The 17435-nt window shown below is 40.1% G+C and overlaps 1 protein-coding gene across 1 annotated transcript in view; it reads right to left on the reverse strand.

The window, feature by feature from the left end:
* Positions 1 to 27: 27 nt before the first annotated feature.
* The window catches only part of pappa2 (pappalysin 2), a 51709-nt gene continuing 34301 nt past the window's right edge, over positions 28 to 17435 (reverse strand). Inside the window, exons 18-26 of the mRNA XM_029131892.3 lie at positions 17264 to 17329; positions 17093 to 17189; positions 16580 to 16757; positions 13161 to 13374; positions 11802 to 11970; positions 11457 to 11589; positions 10797 to 10918; positions 6614 to 6685; positions 28 to 608 (exon numbers count right to left, since the gene is read on the reverse strand). Coding sequence (XP_028987725.1) covers positions 462 to 608; positions 6614 to 6685; positions 10797 to 10918; positions 11457 to 11589; positions 11802 to 11970; positions 13161 to 13374; positions 16580 to 16757; positions 17093 to 17189; positions 17264 to 17329 — 1198 coding nt within the window. The 3' untranslated portion in view covers positions 28 to 461. The remainder of the gene's footprint in view (positions 609 to 6613; positions 6686 to 10796; positions 10919 to 11456; positions 11590 to 11801; positions 11971 to 13160; positions 13375 to 16579; positions 16758 to 17092; positions 17190 to 17263; positions 17330 to 17435) is intronic.

The raw sequence follows: 17435 nt of genomic DNA on the forward strand, positions 1-17435 counted from the left end.
GGTTTGTGTGAGCATAACTAGTTTTTCTGCAATGAAGTAATGGCTCAATATAAAAGGTGAGAAAGTGCATGGCAGCATGTGGTGGTAAAAACCTGCTCATTTACCATTTAAGTGGAAAAGACGGAGGCCACGAGTCTCCGCGCCTGCTTTAAGTACAGCCGGGGGAGACCAAACTGGAGCAGCGGTAAACAGGAGAGGGGAAAGTAGCAGGAGTCTGTGTTTGTTTGCTTTGTTTCCCTCGTCTCCTGCGTAGAGCTGCACTTGTGCCAAAGCAGACAGATTTCTACTACTATAAACAGGAAGACTCTTTCAATCCAACTTCAGTTCCTAAGCTCCATCCATCAGACATGGGCCAAAGCATCAGACATGGGCCAAAGCAAGCCAAGCAGCATTCTGTCCCTTTTCAATGACAAACACGTAATAAGTGACTTTCAGGCGTTTGTAGAACACTCACTGTGTTATTACCACACAAACCTTGTACTTGAATATGCTGGAGAAGAGCTGCGTACCTTTCTGGTGGAGAGCGTGGATGGGCAGCAGTCTCCTCCGTCATACTGGCAGTAAGCGCGGTTGTTGATGGTGTCACACCAGCCATCGGCTCCAAAAGGCTACAAGAAACAAACAGCTTTAGCCCCACTCAGAATAGCTGGAAATGCAGTATGACATGAGGTATCTGCCTGGAGATGCATATAGTATTAGACAATATTTGGTGGTATGTGAAGAGTGTAGGTAGCCACAGTCATTCAACCTAAATCTCTCACATTCAACACACTACAGTATATATTAAAATCGATAAAGATGTCCCCGTATCCTCTGTGAGTAAAGAATGCAGAGTAATTACAGACCATCGACAGGCAACATCTGCAGAGGGTAGTAACTATACAGGCCTTTGTATGTCAATATGCATCATTCTGTACTGTATCACTGAATGTGCTTAGGAACGTCCAGACATTCATGTCGGTGAACACAGTTTGACATGAGCTTGAATAAGAACTTTTAATTCCTATTTTGGAAAAAAGGGAGCCCCTGTCCTGCAGACAAAGGTCCAGCTTGTTATCAGTGAAGCTGAACTCTAGCATGTGACCTATGCTGTTGTTGTGGACACATCGGGTGTCCCAAATGGTCAATGTCCCACATATGTGTCGGCCTATCATCCTTTTAGGCGTCTGAGAGTATTATCTGCAGAAGCCTGATAGAAGTGCAGCTATTCAGCGACAGCGTCTTTGAGTATCGATGGAGTCAGGCACTGTAGAAGGGTTCTGAGAGGCAGTAGAGATACAGTACGACTGGGTGTTTTGACTATATACCGTTATACTGTACATATCCAGGCTGTATAAAATCTAATCTATCAACAAGTTGTAAAAGGTCTATCAGAGAGATGAAGCACAAACTAGATATTGGGGCTTAAGATGTTTTGTTGCAGATCATCAACAGTGTCCACCAGTGCTTTCATATTCCATATCTGCAACCTGTTTACATTTCTTCTGCCTCATGGAGTAGCTCTCGAGCGTTACATTATTACAAATAACCTTAAACACAGCATAATGAAGGTCTTGTTAATGTTTTTAACTAAACCTTCAGTGTTTCCTTGAAGTGCCAGCAATATGAAAATAAGTGCTGAGTGCCAAAGATACTTTGATTCCCTCCAATGGGCCGATGGAGTCATTTCAAAGACTGTTCTAGCTAACCTGCGCAGGGGGAGAGCAGCTGCTGAGAAGATTTCAGTAGTTTTTGCTTCACTTCAAAGAACTCTCTACTTGACGAATCCCTTTGCCTTTCCCAACTAAACTGTCATGGCCTAAATAAATCAATTTAATCGTTCTGTTTCTGAGTAAATACTTTACCAGCAATTGCACCAGATGCCTCCATCAAATCACAACTAATGTCTTGGAATGATGTCTGTAGTCCAAAGCAGTTAGGAACACAGACCTGAGTTACTGGGAGTAATTTCAGACCCTCTTTGCTCACGATGGTTATTCTTAAAATAAGCTTAATAGTATTTTAACAACCAGTATATACTGTACTGTATGTCCTACACATATACAGTATGTCACGTAATCTAATGCTTAAAATATTTGAAAACACGTGATATATAAAATTACTGTACTAATGGTCAAGGTGGACAGTTTAGCAAAACCTATTTTACAAGAGAGAACTGACCAAGATAAAGGGGTTTAAAAGGGTCAAAAAGCAGCTTCCCAACCCTTGAGAATCATCTAAGTGTAAGACCAATAATGTGCATAACAGGAGCTGCAATCAATAAATCAATTCTGCAGCTTTAACTCAGTAGAAATGTGTCTGGCTTCTTATGGGTTAATGCATCCTACGTCTAAGCCAATAATATATAATATAATATAATATAATATAATATAATATAATATAATATAATATAATATAATATAATATAATATAATATAATATAATATAATATAATATAATATAATATAATATAATATAATATAAGACTGGAAAATGTTAAAATTTGGTAGCACGTGAACACCTGTTCCTTGGCTGTCTATGGTCTGTCTGTCTAAGCTAGTCTGGAGCAAAATGCTTTATTCCAAGGAAGCGTCCTCTCAGGAAGTCCATTAGAAATTATATAGATCAGTATAATTGATTGTAGCACCCTGGGACAAAACAGGACCATGTAGTTTTGATATTATCGACTGTATGAGTAACTCTGTATCCAAACCAAAACAGGTATAAAGGGTTATTTAACAACAAGGCCTCCTTCCTGAGGCCCTGGTGCAGTGTTTGGCGCCTTCCCGTTGACCGGGTTGTGGGTTCAATCCCCTCAGAGAGAGGTTGCGTGGGAAAGGGCATTTAGTGCAAAAACTCGCCAAATCAAAAGGCAAATGACTCACTGTGACGACTCCTGACGCAACAAAGGTGACGGGAGTTACCTTTAGTTTTAGGAGCTCTTTTACTGCAGATACAACAATGTGGTCACATATCTTATTAGTAAATCTTATTAGTAAATACACCAGTTTTTTACCAGCCATTGGCTCGCAAGAATTACTAGTCAATATCAAGGCCCATCACCTCACAGGAAAAGTGCATCCTGTAAGAGGAGTGGTCACATGTAAAGGACAGCACTGGGCAGCCAGCTTCCCTGAAATAAACCGCCAACATCCAGAGCGGCAATGAAATGAGACAAGTGATGGTAAAATCCTGGATAAATAAAACATTTTTACAGCTGTGAAACCAAAAACTCACTTAAATATGACAACATAAAAGGATAACTTAGACAACGATGGAGTCTCAGGCACGCTGCCATCTGGGATGGAGCCTTTTGATTTTGTTCTGCAAGGTTAAAGGTTTTGAGTATTTCCTTTATAAAACAACTCCCGCATACAATAAAACACCATACCTTGGTAACATAACATATTCCACTTATCACTGGCTATTTTAGGGGAGCGTGAGCAGTCATTAGTACCTGCCAAGTACATCTTCAGACATGAACAATTTTCTGTCAAGCAGCGATATTATTTCCTTCCTACCAAGTATCTTCTTTTATATATTAGTATGATTCTGTCAAGAGCAGACATTTTTTCACCTCCCCCTCCATAACCTGATTCACTGCTCTTGCCCAAAACTGTCTAAATAGTTGGAAAAGGGAAAAGGGCAAACCTCACACCCCCCCATGTGACTCAAAGTGTTTTTCCTTTTTACAGCTAAGACAGTTCAGGGAGTTCATGGGATTTGTATGCGTGCATGCATGCGTGCACATGGGTGCGTGCGTGTGCCCCGTGCTGTGCTGAATCGCTGACTATTTATGATTTTATATCATTTATTTATCAGAGAAAATAATACTTTGATCAAATCACTGTAGTTTATGTGTAGTCTGTAATTCTGAAAGAGTTTGTACTGAGGACAAAGTGAGAGGACATGCTTATGTTTATGCTGTAAATGAATATTTCTAATATCCTGCTGGTTAGGAAAAACATCTTTTTCACTGGTTGACCTTCCAGCACTTAGGCAACTAAAACACTGTTGTAAAACACCTGAGGATCTTTTGTGTGGTGTAAAGAAAGCAATAACTGATGGCACTAGACCTCCATGGATGTGGTTGTTTGTAAAGGACAATTTACACAACAAAAGGGTTTTTTAGTCTATTGCTACAAACTGGGCCCACGTGTGCTGTGAATATCACACGAAGAACATTTTACAGTAGTGGGTCTCGTACCCTGTTTACAGGATGAGGTGAGGTGTAACCCTTAGCTTTAGGAGCTAAGGGTTACACAGAGCAGCAACAAAATGGGGACATAAGCTTTTTGTCATCAATCATGTGACCTGATTATGGAAAATGTGAACTCACTATCAACTAAGGTCCACAAACTGTGTGCGCTGGTGAGAAATGTGAGGACCCACAGAGAGTACAGCTTGTTGTGGTCCTGTGAAACGTCACCAGTGGGGAATTCTATTCTAACGTGAGCTTCAGCACACGGAGCACAAAGGAAGAGGATCCGGTGGTGTGACCCTGGAGGTGTTATCAACACTATCTCCAGCTGTTGCAGGAACGTTTATCTAGGTGTGCATTTGTGTTTATTTGGTTGGGATAAAGGAAATCACCAGGTACAGCTCAAAGAGGGAGGCGCCGTTATGAGAGGAAATGAGCTTCTCCTTGGTTTCACTCCACCTCATCTGCATCTCATAACCTTTCCTCCAACTACGGAGGAGAGGGTCCCTTTACATTTATGTTTCTTTTTAAGTACTTGTTAAAAAGATCAATTTTAACATTAAGCCAATAGGTTTAAAGGTGGGTGCCTCCTAATGAAGGTGAGTACCTGCTAAATTGGTTTTAGGCGAGTTAGGACAGAGATGGTACAGTAGCAATGGCATCTGGATGAGAGCTGGCATAGAGCAAAGACAGCACATGTGGTCTGGTATAATTTACAGTGTTGTCATGGAGGAGAAGGTCATAAGCAACTGCTTTACCTAGCAACATTCATGGGAAGGTGCTGGGGGAAAATGCAGAGCTGGCAGGTAGTGAGAATATTTTGTACCATGAGACATCAACAGTTTATGTGTTCCACCAGTATTTCCAGGCTTCTTTAGTCCAACAGATGAATACAAAATAGAAACTATCTAAGTTTATGTTTGTAGATGATTTAGAGCCACTGCTAAAACATTACTGAGCTGAAACGGACGTTAAATTAAAGCCTTAAATTATAATCCAAACTACAAAGGGCCCAAAATGATTTAAAACTAAGACTAAACTAAGATTATTTGAAAGTGAACAGGTCCAGTTATCAGAGCTGATATTACAAAAATGTTGTGCTTGACACTTAGTATTTGTATGAATAGTGATAAGTAGAGTGACTCAAGGCCTATACAGTATCATAATCCTAGCTTGGATTTGTATCTGGAAACCTTCAAAGGTAAATATGTTTTGGCACTTGACCTTTTAAAATATATCCAGTTATTTACCAGCAAATGGTTGTTTAAGAGGAATCTAAGTAAATGGGGTGAGACTAAGACAGAGGAGTCCCATTAGCTGATTTGTTAACACTTGTACCTTTCTTAACATAAATCTTGGTCCGTCTTATCAAAACCATACAAAACAGGTAGAAGTAATTACTACTTCTACTTCTTCTACTTCATTGTCATTGTGAAAGTATTCGCCGAGAATGAATCAGACTTTTTAAGGTAAGGAAATCTTGCTCCCTCTGCAAAACAGTAAGTAACAGTAAGTGCTAGTGCTCACCAGGTAAAACCACTCGAACTACACAGAGAGCTGTTGTGTCAGCCTGAATAATTAATCCACTGTAAATATAGCATAATCCTGTGATTCATTTATATTCCTTTATCAAGTAATCCATTAGGCTTGCCAGGCGTAACAACACTTGGCGAAGTCAGAATGTTTGTAAAAAAAAGGTCTCTGGACAGATTTTAAAAGGATTCTTGTGAAGCCTTGAAGAGTTAGACTATCGAATCTGCTTGAGATTTGTCATCGTGAAATGTGAACCACATTGCACACCGCCTCTGGTATGCTGAGTGGTGATGACAACAGGAATACAGCGTGTTTTGTCTTGTGTTCGATATTGTTGGAATTGTCTAGCTACGCCAGTAAACGTAATGTGACTATTACGTAATTATATAAACGTTGTAGGGATCATAAAATGTCTTCAATATTAATGGGATGCCATCGAAACTTGGCTACTTCTACAGTAGCATTAAACATGTTATGTGCTGATTGTAATTATAATAAGAGGTATCACTTCCCCTGGATGTATTCATGACTACAATAGTTACTGTAGCAATGTATGTGCTGTCAGTGATTGTCTAGGGACAAATGCGCAGTAACCACTTTGTTAACCAGAGGATTTTGCATAGATTCTATGATAAGATGGACAAAATTCCAACCTCAGGCCTGACAGCTGACATTCTCTAGCTATTGGGGAGACAAACTTTCAGCAGGGTAAATAGACAATCACTTTAACTGTTCTAAAGTCCTGGGTGAGATGTGTATCTGCATGGAACAGCGTTTTGTGTGTTGGTCTTCATGAGTCTTCATGTCTCAAGCAGAAATGAACAGAAAGCATAATGGAGGAAAAAGTATCTCCCAACACAGTACGTCACTGCAGGACTGTTTGGCTGTTTTGAGTCTTACCTCACATGACTGAATGCAATGGATGTGTTGAGGATCAGGGTACCATTTCATCAGTCCTGTGCAAACTATGTTCTGGAAAACAAAGGATCAGATAAGGACAAATGTTAAGCCAGTAGGAATCAATAGAAACACAGAAAAGGTTAAAGAAAAAAAACATCCCAATGTATTAAACAAGATAAACCTTTATTCGTCCAACGATTTCAACGTTGCAGTAGTAAAGAATAGAGAAATGATTAAAGACAGATTACAGCATGTAACAATTTAACAATATTTACAATTACTAACAAAGTTATCTTTTTTTTTTTTAGAATGGCAACAATCAGTTATTAATTTAGGATTAGACTTTTATATTAGGAAACAGTTAAATCTGTCAATGTAGCTCACATCTAATGAAACTACTGTATTAAAATGGACCTGGAGTTGGTCCAAAGGGCTCAGATGTGCCACATTGTGTTGCTGTGCCCTTTGCTTTTGTGTTGTATTTAAACTCTGTTCAATTATAATGTTCCTTGCTAGCGTGTCTTCCTTCCTTCCTCCTTCAGGTTTGTTCTTTGTTCACCTCTTGCCCAAATTTTAGCTTTTGATCTACACAATTTGCACATGTACATCTTAAATTGTACAATACAGTACTTCTCTTTGATATTATCTCCCTTTTAGATTAATCTAAGATCTATGATTATTAAATCATAGATTAAAAGCTAAAATTTGTTTTTTTATCGAGTATTAAATGAAAAAAATAGAAACCTTAACTCGAATTATATAGTAATAATTATTTAAAATAAATTGTTATAATTAAACGTTTTGCTAATTTTCTAGTTTAAATACTGTGAATGACTGTTTTCCCCAAAAAATAAACTAAATAAAAACTAAATTAACCTTAGTTATCAATGCCAGTAGGTTTAAATGTACAAACCAAGACTGTACAAAATTAGGTCTAGTGTGAACATGTTTAATTCAAGTTTTACAGTAACGAAAAAGTAACTGAACATGTTCCGAATGGTGCCATTACAAGTACCCTTTGCCAATATTTCACACAACTAATTTAACTAGCAGTGAACAGTCGTACAAAAATGAATCCGACTTCATCTGCCATACTGTGCAGATACTCTTGTTGTTTAAAGGGCCATATGTGGTGCAGTAAGTAAGGAATCTAAAGGTTTTGCTGTTTGCCTGGTGTTTATTATGCTGGAAAACTTTGTGATAGAAAAACAACAAATAGTTGTATCCATTTTAAATGGATGTAAAACTTAAATGTTTGTGGTAAAGTCCGTGGTTGTGGTCTTCTGTCACTTATTTGACCCCAGGAATTTACAAGGTGGTTAGCAGATAGCTAATTGACTAGCAAACATGGGCAGAGAAAGCAGATCCTCCCCTGTGATTCCCTGTGCAGCCCGACCCGGCAAGGGAGACCTTTTTCTGAAGTATTTGAGATAACACAATGCCTCCAAATCACTAAGCAGTGTCAGAGATATGGCGCAAGTAACCAGACCTGCAGCCAACTATTTAACCTTGGCGAGGGTGGACTAGCTGGCTGGCTGACCACCATAGTGGAGGTGAAGGTTGAGCAGTGCTTGCGACAGCATTAACGTCAAAGTGATTTCTAAGATCTGATATTAGGTTAACGTGACCTACCTTTGAAGAAAAACATGAGACATCTGATATTTGTTTCTTGTGTGTACACTGTGTATGTGGAGGATGTGAGTATTTCCTAAAAGGATTTTGACGTCAAACAAGCACACATTCACATACTGTACACAAGGCGCACTGTGCTCTGTGATTGGTTGGTGCATTTGGGATTTAACCACGTTGGCCTAAAAACTCTGAAAGATTATACCTTGTTAATGTTTCAGTTATGAAACACATTAAGTTGGATTCAACAGTCTCAGCTGGAGTTTGTCTTAGGCAGTTTCACTGACTCAAATATTTAAAGAGCCATTCACTGATCCATTTCACTTTTCATTTACACTAACAGTAGTTCATTCATCCATCCATCCATTTTCTACCGCTTAGTCCTATGTGGGGTCCTAGGTGGTGATGGAGCACAGGGAAACACACAGACACACAACCACCCACACACACACTCACACCTATGAGCAATCTAGAGTGACCAATCAACCTAATGCATGGTTTTGGACCGTGGGAGGAAGCTGGAGAACCCGGAGAGAACCGACGCAAACACGAGGAGAACATGCAAACACCACACAGAAAGGCACCCCGGGGAATCGGACCCAGGACCTACTCACTGTGAGGCGACACTGCTACCCACCGCACCACCGTGCCGCCCCTAGTTCAGTATATGTAAATGATTGTTTTGATAATTGTAGGAATTGTGTATCACAACTTTTTATTCACCTGTAGACCACCATGCAATGCATTGTGGGATTGTTTGCTAAAAAACATAGACAAAAAGATATTTTGTAAGATATATTACACTTAATCTCATTTTTGTCCACTGCACCATAAATCAGCCGTTATCTTAAACTTTGCTTTGTGCTTATGAAGAGAAGTTGAGTCAGACTAGAGCAGTAGCTCAGTTTATTCCAGCCTGTGCAGTTACCAGATGAATTATTTATCCTAATGAACCTTTTGTGTAGCATATTGGTGCTATTTGTCAGTGGATCAGCTTTCATCCTTTGCAAAAGAAAGGGTGTGAGGGAGGGGAGACATTCAAAAACTAAGGGTAACACGAGCACAACCCTTTTCACACTGGTAGAAACTGATGCCACCCCTTCTGAATTAATTCAGTGTTTAATAAAAGGAAAATATTTAACACAGAAAGTGTTTAGTGTATCAACAATCAAAAAGATTAAAAGAAGAAAAGAGAAGATCAAAATGATCTGCGCAACTATAATATTCATGAATAACTAATGAAGTACCGTAACTTCTGGACGATAAGCTGCTACTTTTTTTGAGTGGTTTGTGCCCTGTGACTTAACAATGCGGCTAATCTGTGGATTTTTACGAGCTTCATGCAGCCAAACACGCACGGCCAAGATGTTTACACCGCTGTTGAGGCTTGTGCGTTGCATGCGTTGTAGTCATTGTTATGTGGTAGCGTTTTGAGTCGTCAGTGTGCTCTTGCTACTGGTGTTACGGTACAACTTTTTTTTTTAGGATGCACCCATATGTGATTGACTTGACGCGTCGGACGGACAGAGACCATTCTTCTTTTGCCTTAAATAAACGGGTAACATCTAAAGAGAATGTAAAGACGTTTCACTTGTTCGTACCTGCAAAATACGCAGGAGTCGACATCAATGAGACAGCGAAAAGAAAGACAATGTCACGTCCGGGCTTTATAGCCGCCTTTATTTTGAAAGGACTTCCTGTTAACGCCACATCATCAGCTGTTCCCTGTCTGTACCGGTCTTCATTACCCACACCTGCATCTCATCTGCTATTAGTCTGCTCCGTATTTAAGCTCCACCTCTCACACCTGTTACCCGCCAGATTGTTGCGTGTAATCACCACTTTCCAGCGTTCGTTAGCCTAGCCTTGTCGTGTATCGTGCATCCTGTTTTGACCTCTGCCTAGTCCCTGACCGAGCCTGCCTAGTCCCTGTCTGCCTTGTCTGCCTTGATTCTCTACTGCTGCCTGTTACCGACCTTGCCTGCCTGACCACGATCCGACGCCTGACGATTTGGTATTGTAAACCCATCTCTCGTGTACGACTTTGCCTGTCCCTGACGCCGTCTCTGCCTGACCTTGTTTAACCCCAAATACCTCCCGTGTATGACTCTGCCTGAATTGGATTCTGTATCTGGAATAAACTGTCCTCTTATCATCATCCAAGCTGTGTTGTGTTGTGCATGTGGGTCCGCCATCTACAACGCCCTGACAGACGAAAGTGATAAACACCAACAACAACAGGAGAAAGTGTTTGACAAAGTAACTGTGAGGCCGTTTTAATTCTGACAGTGAAGACGACGCTTTAGAAGGTAGCGGTATGTTGATTAATTATGTTTGTGCTACACTGCTGTACTTTTTATTTTTTTAGGCAGCCAGAAGAAATGAACTTACCTACATAAACACCTGTTTAATAAACCTAATTAATTTTACAGGTCTACATTAAAACATTCACATTCAGAAACATTCTCAGTTCCCAATCCTGACAACCAACGAAACCCTGTTGGTGTGAAATGGGATGAAGCAAGTACTCGCTTCGCTTCCTCATGCATCTCACCTGGACTTTGGTGGGAACCATCCAGTGCTGTAAGGAGTCGGCCGTAGTGATATTTGGCAGAACCACCGGATCACGCAAATCCATGTCCAGAGCCACGATGCATGTTGGGTAACAAAGAGCGCCTGCAGGAACAAGCATGTGGTTGTAAGGAGCGCTATAGTACGTACATCAAAAAACTTCCTCCTTCAATAAACATGTATGTGTATTTTCTTTTTTTTTTGTCCTGTCCAACAGTTTGACAGCAGCATGTAATGAAGGGGATATAATTATAAGGAATAATACTAAAATAAAACAGTTAAAATGATTGTCTATTTACCCCCGCTGATAGTTTGTCCCCCCAATAACTAGAAAATGTCAGCTGTCGGGCCTGAGGTTGGAATTTCGACCGTCATAGATTGTACTTTAGTAAAGAATGTCATGTTTTAAATCTATGCAAAATCCTCTGGTTAACAAAGTGGTTACGGTGCATTTGTCCCTAAACAATCACTGACAGCACGTACATTGCTACAGTAACTATTGTAGGGATAAATAATAATTTTGAAATCATTAGCAATGCCAAGAAATACCTACACGCCTCACGCATTTTTTCTACATAACGCTACTAATTTAAATCATTTATTAGTTGTTTAATGATGATTCCTGTAAGAAGGCAACGCCTACCAACATCCATCCCATGGTCACACGTATACTCCACAGAGTTGAGATCAGGAGGAAGAGGGCAGGATCCCTGGGACCTGGAGCACATGGTGAACTCTGCCGTCCACTCACCGTCTTTTGTGCAGCGAATGTCGCTCTAGAAATGACATGACAACAATCTTTACTGTGCCACTGTGTCTCACCAGACCCCTGTTAGCGGTTGATGACATCCTTCATATAGAAGCTTTTAGATATTTCCTCATAATTCACATTTGTTGTGACTACTCTACATGATCTAATATATTTTCATTCAAAACCAAGAGTAATTAGTTAGATGTAACTGAGCAAACAGCAGCTGTGCGTTCTTACATTTTCAGTTGTGTTGAGGCAGTGCAGGGTGCAGATGGTGTCATAGTACAGGGCATTGGTGCAGGTGTACATGCCCTGGAATACGTCGGGCAGAGCTGGACAGGAGATGGGCTCACAGCCCATTTCTTCCCACTGCCCGTCCTGCAGACACTCCAACTTGAAGTACTTCCTAGAGAAAACCTCTTTATGACCTTAACTCTAATCAAAACACATTCACAAAACACATCTGAACATGCTGCACTTGTGTGGTGGTTGAACCTGTCCTGTACGTTAACCTGGCCATTCTAGTGATGTAAGGTAAAAAAATGTGATTCATCAGATGAGGCCACGTTCTTTGCTTCATGGTCTAGTTCTAGGTGCTTGATATATGGACAGTATCTCACAGGTTTCACGACAAAGAAACAGGCTAAGATGCTCATAATACTATGCCCTATTGGAACTGAATATATTTTGTGTGTGTATTCACAGCTTGTAAAATATTTGATTTAATCCCTTTTCTGTCAGTGCTACACATGTATTATGCTATAGTACAAAACTGCCAGTAATGTAAAAGTGTGTAAAGACTACAGCAAACTATAAACTTATTCTACAGTCGTCGGTATCTCCTCATTAACAACACATGTTAACACATCCTTTCAGTAATGAGCAGCTACCCACAAAATTCACTAGGTAAGGTAATGATTAGGCCCAGTTACAGTAGAAGCAGTATATATTTTATTGGGTTGTAATGGGAACCAAAAATGAATATTCTTCTGCAGATGATGAATTAAAAATGCCTCTTTAAATACTTAAAACATCACCCCAGGGGCCGGCGTTGGTGATGTAAAGCATGTTCTGCTCATGTTTTGCTTGGAAATATTGGGAAAGAAGGAATTTCCTCCATCACACAGAGAGGCACACACATTTTATATGAATATATCTACACACATGTACTAGCACTAGTTATAAAGTAATATATACCCCCTCACACACACAGCCTGAAATATTTCATACCCCTGCCAGAATCTTGTTACTATGTTACATTTATTCAACCAGCTATTTTCATTTGATTGCTGTAATTGCCAACAAAGGGTTTTCTATTGATTACTGAGAAACACTGAATAATGTAGAAAATACCACTTCTTGTTAAAAAGTAAATAAAAAATGAGTAATAATTGTTTCCACAATGTCGTCGTCTTAATATCTTCTCGGAGGGGCCTGTGTTATTTCCGGTCAAAAGAAAACTTGCTGGTTGAGTGAAGGTAATATTAAGTTATAATTTGCCAGGGGTATGACTCATTTCAGGCTGCACTATATATGGGTGTATGTAGGTGCTATTGTCTGTGTACTGACATGACACCCACCCTGCACAACACTTACCTTGGAGTCTTCTTCTGGAGGCTTCCTTTTACATAGAAGCCTGGGTTACATTTGAAGCGGCAGACAGAGCCAACATCATGGCCTGAAGCCAGACAGTCTGCTGTTAGGAGCTTGGCATCAGGTATGTTTGGGACCTCTGCACACTCTATCTTACAGTAGGCTTCTGGGAAAGACCACAAACCGTCCTCTAAGCACACCAGCCTGTCACTGTCACCTAGAGAGGAGAGACGGTAGAGCAGGTCTGTAGCATAGGCATTATACAGGCAAGTAATAAAAAAAACTGTGTGTGTGTGTGTGTGCGTGTGTGTGTGCGTGCGTGTGTGTGCGCTCGTGTGTGTGTGTGCGTGCGTGCGTGCGTGCGTGCATGCGTGTGTGTGTGTGTGTGTGTGTGTGTGTGTGTGAGCGTGTGTGCATGCACGTTTGGTGTGTGTGTTTGTGTGTGTGCGTGTGTGTTTGCGTGTGTGTTTGCGTGTGTGTGTGTGTGTGTGTGTGTGAGCGTGTGTGCATGCACGTTTGGTGTGTGTGTTTGTGTGTGTGCGTGTGTGTTTGCGTGTGTGTTTGCGTGTGTGTGTGTGTGTGTGTGTGTGTGTGCATGTGTGTGTGTGTGTGTAGTTGCACAAGAAGATCTAAAGCAAACTCAGAAGGCAAGAAATGCCACAAATGAACTCCTCAACAAAACACACTGTGATTTAGAAAACATCTTAAGCCATGAGCTGTCAAAATAACTTATTGTGGGTTCTTCAAACAATCTAAAATGTGAAGCATATTGAGGCTTGTTCTTGTTTTTATTAAATATTTCTACACATGTTCCTTCATATGTCTGCAATATTATTGTGAAAAGGTGACAGATAAATAGATTAGGGGCAACATAACTCATAAAGAGAGTGAAAAACTAATCATTTAGAGATTTGTGCCTTATGTTTTGAAAAAAGCTTTTTGCAAGATGTGCCACCAATTTAAAGATTCATTCAAATTTTAAACTGAACAAAAAGAGACTGAAAAAGCCCCAGAAATCATTTATGTCCCACAAAATGTTCTGCTCTTGGTTTCATGAAGAAAGCGAGACCACGTTTCAGTGTTGCCCAAAGCTAATATTTTCTATGACTGTACGGCCGCACGTGAAGCGCTGAGTGACTGGCATGTGTGCAGAATCATAACAGTTTTTATTGGGTCTATAAAAATGCTATGAATCTTGAACATGGCATCTCATTTTAATAAGCTATTTAAACAATGTGTTGGTGTTTATCAAAATCTGGTACAGCTGGTGTGTTCTGGACACATTCTTGTGGATTACACAGTGTGATTTCACTGTTGAGTGATACATGATGGCCTTCATACATACTTCACTAAACCAAAACCCACAAATAGAATTATTTCTGCGCAATCTGTATTTAGATGATTATTCCATGGATCTGTACTGCTGACTCTACCACAATATTTGAACCTTCACTTTGGCTTTTTGACCACAAATACAAGTTCAGTAGAAATCACGCTTGTTCTACAGTATATAATCACTTCAAGAACAATCCACAACATTGTGTAACTGGCCATACAAAACTAGGGTAAAGCTTTAATGCTTGTGTGCTAGTGAAGTAGCACAATAAGTTGTGCGTGCATGACTGTGTGGTGGTGGTTTTATGTGGTTATAGAGCAAATGAAGTTTGATGGACATCCTGACAACAAACAGCCATTTATAGTCACTGTTGTGCTACACAGTGCAAACTGAAAATTGAGAACGCAAGGACCGAACTCCTCTCCATCCTAGACAACACCTCCACCCCCTACACAGTGTGTGGCTGGACAGAGGAGCACCTTCAGCCAGAGGCTGATCAGTATTAGGTGCTGCACAGAACGCCAGCGGAGAACCTTCCTACCGGTGCCATCAGCCTGTACAACTGCTCCTCTGTAAGGGTGGATCTGTATCTGTGTAATATAGTACATATAATTGTGTATATATGTCTATGGGAGATGTATGTGCATAATAAATAACTTGATTTAAAAGCGTATGTGTATGTGAGAGAGAGATATACGATAAAAAACCTTTACTAGTCCCACAGCAGCAAGTACAGGGCAGAGGATTACAGCGACATAATCAAAAACAGCTAAAAAGACACTTTGTGACACTTTGTGTTGACACAGTACAACGCAGCACAGTTCAGGTAGAGTGAGTAGAAGGTAACTGGAATTATTGCACAGTAATAGATATAAATCTTGTACCGGTTTGCACAAATGTTGTAGAGAAAATTGTGTAAATATAGAATAGATATATAATAATGGACACGGTTTTCACAAATATTGTACAGAGGAGAATAATGTAGGTATATGTGTATACATATGTATGTATATGTATGTTTTAATACATATATTACATGTCTGTCCTGATAATACTTTTCAGGTTTTTCAATCCTCCCTTCTACATGTGAAAGCAGTCATAAGTGTGCAAAGAAATCTCCCTCTGGGGTTAATAAGGTTTTTTGAATCTTGAATAGTCATGATGAGTAGGAGTGATTGAATCATTTCACAACATTAGGTTAAAACAGTGTTTGTGTGCCTGTAGAGGGATCACATGTACATTTGTAGAACTTTAACAGTGCCGCTGCTGACTGACTAGTTTAAAATATTGCACCGCGCGCCACATTCAGGTATCAAACGTATTCTATTATATGGTATTCTATGGTATCTGATGCACTGGACAACACACCTGGTGTAAAACATTCCTAATAGCATTGACAGTATTGCTACATTTATTGTTTCATATCTTACATAGTTTTCCTAATTTTCATTTTCTTTACAGAATCTTTCCTTTCTCCATGTGCATGCGTTGAAGAGGGTTTTCACATGGTGTAGCTCATGCTACAGTATGAGTGTGAAGCTTAAAGTCACATTGTGTGTGTTGGTGAAGAGGGTGATCGCCTGCAGTGCTACTGGCCAATAGACAGGATGGAGCTTAATAGCTATAGTTGTTTGCCATTCAAAAGCTTTTATCACAAGCTGTGATTCACAGGGTTATTTTGAAGACAAAATCAGAGGCTTGTATCACTCAGATGATCCAGTATATGGACATGATTTAGTAAAGAGCATTTCACTGTACATCTGATGCAACACCTTTTATTGTCCTAGCTGTCTGATAAATTTAAACTGACTTTTGACAGAACACACCCTGTAAAATCAGTTTCCCAATAACTGTCTGTGCTGTAACTGTTGTACACTAAGATTTTGATAGTAGTTGAGAGTAGCTTGTGGCCGTGCTGTATCTTCCTGTAATTTGTCTGATTTTGTTGTTTATTTCCTTTATCTGTCACCATCAGCAGTTTGTGTCATGACTCAAATATCAGACGTTTTGGCATAAATGATTGTTTCAAAGGGTATTTAAAAAATATTTAGCAAAATACATTTATTTGACACCAGTTAAGACTTACCTTGAAGTATGGCTGGGGATCGACAGGTGAAAGAGCACTGTTTGCCAAAGGCTGTTCCCCAGGGGCAGCTGAATATGGCATGGTAGACGTGGGACTGATGAGGAAGGCCACAGTCTACAGGCTGACAGCTAAGCACACGATCCCACGAGCCACCAAAACACGCCAGCTCCGCCTTCCTCTGTGAGGAAACCAAGATCCCTGGAATCACAATTCTGCATTTCTGTTACACAGGAAGCAAATAAGCTTGATACTCGTTCACTACTTTTCCATTTCCATGATCCGGCTTCCAGGTAAACTCACCTACATGACTAAGGTTCTTTCCAGATACTGTATGTGTCATATATCTGTTTTTATTTTCACTACCTTGTAACATTTTTCCTGCCTGCTAAAACCCTGGCTTCTTGGTGAAATCACAAGAATTTAGAAAAATGTTGGTACCAATTGTATTGATACAGTATGTTTTCATGGAGAGCACTTTAACATTCTAATGTCATTGCATAGCAACCAGGGAACCTGATGTGGTGGCATTCCTTTGCCACTGAGGACAGTGATGCTGTAACCACGGTGACAGGAAACAGAGCATGAAGATGCTTCTCCTTCTCCTTTACATCTGTAGAGCACAGGAGACAGTACATTTATACTTTAAATTACTCAGCTACTACTGTTTTCCATGAGGGAACCTACCTCACAGAGGCATGTTCTATCTTTAGAGGGCCACAGTTGTTCATCTGACACGGCAGCTGCAAACAGCTAGTAAAGAAACAGAGGAATGCAAAATAAGAGAGAAACGGATGGATGAGAGGCAGGCGAGACAAAACGCAGACAGCAGCCAGGTGGCCTGAACCTACAGAAACCT

The sequence above is a fragment of the Betta splendens genome, chromosome 17 (genome assembly GCF_900634795.4).
Source record: "Betta splendens chromosome 17, fBetSpl5.4, whole genome shotgun sequence".
NCBI lineage: Eukaryota > Metazoa > Chordata > Actinopteri > Anabantiformes > Osphronemidae > Betta > Betta splendens.